Raw genomic sequence first — 6000 nt, 5'->3', positions numbered from 1 at the left:
AAAAAAAACAAAAAATTGGACCAAAAAGAACGACAATTCAAGGCCTATCCTACATATAATTAGTTCGACTCAATAACCCTTACAAGCTAGACAACCACTGGCTATGTGCAACATAAAGTAATTTACTTTTAAAGTTAAGTTAGTATTTGGATGAATGAATTTGAAATCTATGAAACAATTGAACAAAATTAAATTTATTTCATATTTATTTACACATAAGTTACAACTAAATATAATAGAATTCAAATATCTCTGATATTGTGTGAATTCAAATCTATCATAATTAACATAAACAATATAAAACATATAGAAGTTTGATTTGAAATTTTTGGTCTTACTTCTCTAAAACTCTAAAAATATATTTGAAATAAATGAATTTGAAATCCATCGTTCCAAACATAACCTAAAAGAATTCGAGTTGAAAATAATGAGCAACGTGCATGTTTTACCTTATACAGGGGTCATTTGGATAGCGCATCCAGGAGCATGTCCATTGTCAATCTCCGACTGATCAATGCTCCGGCAAGAAACCTTAAATGGGAAACCATTCATCTTGTTCCCATTCACCAAGAAGTCAATGTGTCCCTTAAGCACTATATCGATGACCATCAAGTGTCTCAATGAATTATCCCGCAAGTCGTCCGCCACCGCCTCTTCAGCGGTCGTTTTCCTCATCCACGTCCTCGCCTTCACGTCTGCCGATGAGCTTGGTTCTTGACTTATCGCCGGGATTTTCACCGTCCCAAGGTCGACCCCTTCCGAAGACAAAGAGACGGACATTTGGCTGTAAGATAGCTTGATTTTCGAGTTATTGTTTGTAAAATTTAGACGTACTTCGAAATCCGTGGTCACGAAAGTGTCCGTGTCCGTGTCGTTGACCCCGAGATAATAGACATCGAGACGATGGAGGCGGACCTCGGGTAGGTTGGATTGGAGGAAGGCGAAATATACCCCTCCTACAAGTATAGCTAAGAGTAGCACCACAGCAAGGATTAGGGAGGTCCAGGCACAGCACGAGTTGCAGCATGCTCTGCATCGGGGGCGACGGCTGACTTGAGTTTCGGTGTCTATCAACTCAGGCTCCGAGGGTGGTTTTGGGGGCTCTTGGGATTTTGCCAGGGTGGCCTCGTTGAAGGAGACACGGCGGCTGAGGTTCCTCTGCAGCGGTTTCGGGCCATTGTTCGAAAATTGGCCTGCCGCCATGGCAAGAAAACGGGTCTCAACACGTTAAAATCTCAGGAGGGCAAAGTGAGTATGATCATATGATTCAATGGGATATGTTTCATGTATTCTCGAACTCCGGAGGACCGTACAATTGTGGCAGACTGTAATCTGGGGCTGCCCTTAAATTGTGTGAAACTTCCTTTCGTTCTGAACCTGTCATTCAGATAATAAGATGCCCACAGAATCGGTTATCAGAATTCAATAAATTTTGATGGGAGAATTAGAATAAACACAGTTGAGGTAAAGGAGACGTCATAACTACTAAAATGTCAAGAAAGCTTCTGAATATATATTTCAATGGTGTCGATAAACAAACAAGGCAAACCAGAATAAATAATCATGTAAATATCAAATGGCTTCTTAGAATCAGATGAATGTTTCACAACACAAACAGATGAGAAAATTCAGAATTTAGAATGAGTGAGCATTCATTTCTAAAGAATATAGTGTCTGCACATTCAAGTCCTGGAGTTATTCTCTTCGGAAGAAGGCCGGTTCTCCGAGTCAGATAGTCGAACCTCTTCAATCATTCTAACTACCTCATCCATATTAGGTCGCGTTTCGGGCACCTTTGAAACACAGGCCATGGCGAGTTGCAACATTTGCACCATCTCTTCTTCAATGTTTTGGATTCTCATTAGCTCGACATCAAAAACCTCAGCTGTCCATTCTTCCCGAACAACAGATTGTACCCATCTTGGGAGATCAACAGTGTCTTCACGGCTTGGGGATTGAATGGGTTGTTTCCCGGTAAGAATCTCTAGTAATATGACCCCAAAACTATAGACGTCAGATTTGTGAGAGTGCTTCCGCGTCTCGATTACCTCTGGAGCACGGTATCCTGCAAGACGAGATGATGTTGCGGGATAATTCATTAGAGGGGATAAGCCGAAATCTGAGACACACCCCTCCAGATCTTGATTTAGGAGGACATTTGACGACTTTAAGTTTCCATGAGCAAATTTTGTGCCTCCTATTGAATGCAAATGAGCGATGCCTCTTGCTGCCCCGAGAGATATTTTGACTCTTGAATCCCAGTCTAGTGCAGTTCTTCCAGCGGTCTTGTTTCCTGCTCAGTTGTAAGTGAGAAATAAAATCAAACGAGAAGCATGAAAAAGTTTCCATCAGCGGAAGCTTGTTTCTTTGATAGAAAAAATATCAGATGCTGGGAAAAAAAGCGACCAACATAAAATCATATCATGGATTTACAGCAGCACGATGTCTTAGTATTCATTTGATCTTGAAAGATCTTTAAAAGTTCAAATGACCTCATTCAGCAAGTAAAATTTGTCCAGAATCAAAAAGTTAGGCAACTTTTATCACGCAAAAAACCTTTTTTAGAGTGAGTCAATACCATGCAAAATAGTCGCCAAACTGCCATTTGTATAGTAATCATAAACTAGGAGCTTTTCGTCTTTGGAGTAATAATATGCACGTAAAGGCACAACATTTGGATGTTGTCCAACTCTGCCGCTTATTTCCATTTGCTGTTCAAAATCCTTCTTCCCCACAATGACCTCTTTTAACCTTTTCACAACCACAGTAGTCGACTCCTCCAAAACTGCCTTGTATGCCGTTCCAAAACTACCCTTTCCAAGCACTTCCGCCGAAGCCCTCAACAAATCCTCGAGATCAAAGTTGTAAGAACAACCTTCAAAGAAAACCAACTTGTTTTTCTCGGGTTCTTGCACCCCACTTCCAAACTCTTCTCTTGGCTTCTCACCCCTCCCAGCACTAGTAGACTTAACTTTTGGCACAGCACCACCGTCATTCTTCTTTTTCTTATAGCAGCACAAAAATAAAACTAGAGCAAGAAGAAATAGAAGTACAGCACCTCCTGCTGCAATGGCGATTATAACTCCTAAAGAAAGTTTTTTCTTGGAGCTTTGTTTCTGAGGGCCTCCCGTGGGTGGTAGAGAAGGACTCGGGGTAGGGGACGGTGGAAGAACGGGAAAACAAGGATTTAAAGGTGGACCACATAAAGAATTTCCAGTGAATGATGAATTAGGAAACGTTTGTAAAGAAGATGGAATGGTGCCGCTGAGATGGTTGTAGCTCAGGTTAAAACGTTTGAGAGGTAGTAGGCCCAGATCGGGAATAGACCCAGAAAGAGAGTTGTTCTGAAGGTTCAATGCTTTAAGTTCAGTCAAATTCTGAATGGTTGTGGGAATACTTCCAGTTAATGAATTAAATGAAAGGTCCAACACATTTAATCGAGGGGGAAGTAATGTAGGGATTTCACCTGAAAACCTGTTATGTTGGAGGAATAGGTAGCGAAGAGAAGGGAGCGAAAGAATGTCCGAAGGTAAATTTCCACTGAGGAGATTTGATCGAAGGCTGAGAACCCTTAACGAGTCCAGCTTTCCGAGAGTGTTGTTGGGAATTGGACCGGTAAGACCAATGCCAGGAAGGCGAACACCGATCACAGTTTTACCATCTTTAGCACAGTTTATTCCAATCCAAGATGTGCACAAGGGAGAAGTAAGATTCCAGTTGAGCTTCCTGCCGTGTGGTATGGCAGTGGCAAATGCCAAGAGGGCTTGTCCATCCGTTTTCAAGTCACCAAGAGCTATAGGCAGAAACTTGATGGCTATGACAAGCAAAGAAAGCAATACACGGGCCGTGCAGAGTTTCGGGAGGAGATGATGCGGCTTTTCTGAAGGTGAGAAAGAGATGATTAATTGACATTAGATTAGCAGAAGAGATTAAAAAACAAAAACAAAACTAAAACAATCTGCCTTTGAAGTCATTAGACAAAAAAGAGTGACTCTATGTAAATACAACCTGTTCATGATTACAGAACAATAAAATCAGGTCCAAGTAAAACAAATTTGTAGTGAAAGGATCCACAAACCAAGTCAGCTTATACTTAAATTGAATTTGGATATAGCCAAAAAAAGGCGCTAGGAAACCGATAATCAAGCTATAGATTCTCTCATGATAGCCAAGATCAAACAAATGATTTGTTTTTATATGCCAAACCAGTCACAATTTTGAATAATCTGACAAAAAACGAACTTATAATTTTGAGATTTGGAACCAAATGTTCGAGAAAATGATAGTCACAACACAACACTTCTTACATAAAAAAAAAGTTAACACATTTTTACCCTCATCATCCATTATTTCAGAAAGTCATGGAACAGATGAAAATAAAACAAAATTAAAAGCAAAAAGGCATTTTGGAATGGAAAAGGCAAAATAATGCCACCTTTTTCCAAAACGTTGTAGCTAAGTAGATTAATATAATTTAATGTTTCGAAAGTGGATTAAAAGTTTATGGTAGAGAAGAATACTAAAGCAAACTTAATCATCAAGTACGCTTTGGAGGAAGAAGGAATTTCCAAACCAAATTATCCAACAAATTTTATTCATATCAAAGAGAGAGGAGGGAGGGCATACTCAAAATAACATCAATTCTTAGCAAGTAACTTAACTCAAAAAAAAATATCTTAGCCCCCATTAGTTTTTAGCTATTTAGATTAAATACTGCACATGAAAAGGCTCAGCTCCAACCCTACATAAAAGTTCTTTTTATGTCCCTATCTACCAACCATCTCGTATGTTCAAGACTCGTCGTCTGAGAAAACAAAACACAGAGAAGGGTTCATTTTCGCTTTTTTAGGTGAAATTCACCAGGAATTTTCTTCCCGATTAGAACTTAAAAGAAAGGGGAGAGAATGAAAAGGAATTCTATGCTACTTTTTCATGCGAATCCTAGAGCAAAAATGCGCCTTTGGGTAGTTGAGAAGATAAAAAAAGAATCCCAAAAGTGGATTGTTTCAACCGTATAACCAAGATTCCTGAGCTTAAAACAGTATGACAAATTGGCATACAAAATTTTCTATAAACCGATTTCAGATTGTCCTCAGGGGCAACAAATGCAGTTCATAAACGCACACATATTTTCTGCAACTGGTTTAACTCAAGCACACCCAGATCTGCAGTTAAACTTAAATTTTCCCACTTCATCTACACCAAATAGAAAAAAACAAGTAAAGAAACCACACATAAAAGAGACAAAGAGATCAAAAGAGTAAAGGGTTTGCAAAGATTACCTCGAAGCAGCAGCATTCCGATAATCCCGGAAATTTCTCGGCCAATTTCTTGATTTTAACAGGGGGTTTACCAGGAATGGTGAGTTCGAGACTCGAAATCAGAGCTTTTCTTTCCCATCTTGACGCTGAAGCTTACTGAACACAAGTAACAAAGAAAGAATTTTTACACGGCTCAAATCTTGAGAATGCAGCAGCATTGGTAGCCACATTCTTCTTTCTAATCACTACAAATGGGAATTCGCAGATGAAAATGAAGCTGCAGTGAGATAAGTCTTAGTTGAGCTGGAAAAGAAAGGACAAAAGATGAAGTGCGGGAGAAGGGAAGGGAAGAGTCGCTGACTGAAGTAACTCACTACTCAACCACTTCCAGGGTGTGATTTGCAATTAATAATCTGTTGATTCCTTTGTTTGTACCTAAAAAAACGTCTCTTTTTTTATGTACCATCAATCAAAATGTAAGAAATAAATATACGTCGGAGATAATTAATATTGTAATTGGAATTATATAAATTTCGATTCAAAAATATTTCCTTTGGGGAGATGTATTTAAGTTCATGTATTTCGATTATAATTAACAATAAATATATGAATTTTAAATTTATTTTTTATCATCTTAATTAACATGAAATATTATATAAAATATATATCTGATGAATTTGAAGTTTACGGTTTCGATTCTCTAAAACTTAGAAAATATAATTTAATATTTAAAACTTAT

General features: G+C 38.6%; 1 protein-coding gene and 1 pseudogene across 1 annotated transcript; both read right to left on the bottom strand.

The window, feature by feature from the left end:
* Nucleotides 1-450: 450 nt before the first annotated feature.
* On the bottom strand, nucleotides 451-1203 carry LOC140810456 (uncharacterized). The gene has a single exon (XM_073168308.1). It carries the CDS (start codon nucleotides 1201-1203, stop codon nucleotides 451-453), a length of 753 nt encoding a protein of 250 aa, XP_073024409.1.
* Nucleotides 1204-1488: 285 nt separating this feature from the next.
* LOC140810927 (probable inactive receptor kinase At5g58300) lies at nucleotides 1489-5665 on the bottom strand (annotated as a pseudogene).
* Between the last annotated feature and the right edge of the window lie 335 nt (nucleotides 5666-6000).

The sequence above is a fragment of the Primulina eburnea genome, chromosome 13 (assembly GCF_022965805.1).
Source record: "Primulina eburnea isolate SZY01 chromosome 13, ASM2296580v1, whole genome shotgun sequence".
In the NCBI taxonomy this organism is placed as follows: Eukaryota; Viridiplantae; Streptophyta; class Magnoliopsida; order Lamiales; family Gesneriaceae; genus Primulina; species Primulina eburnea.
The sequence above is the reverse complement of the archived record's forward strand: the minus strand, read 5'-3'. Positions and strand labels throughout refer to the sequence as shown.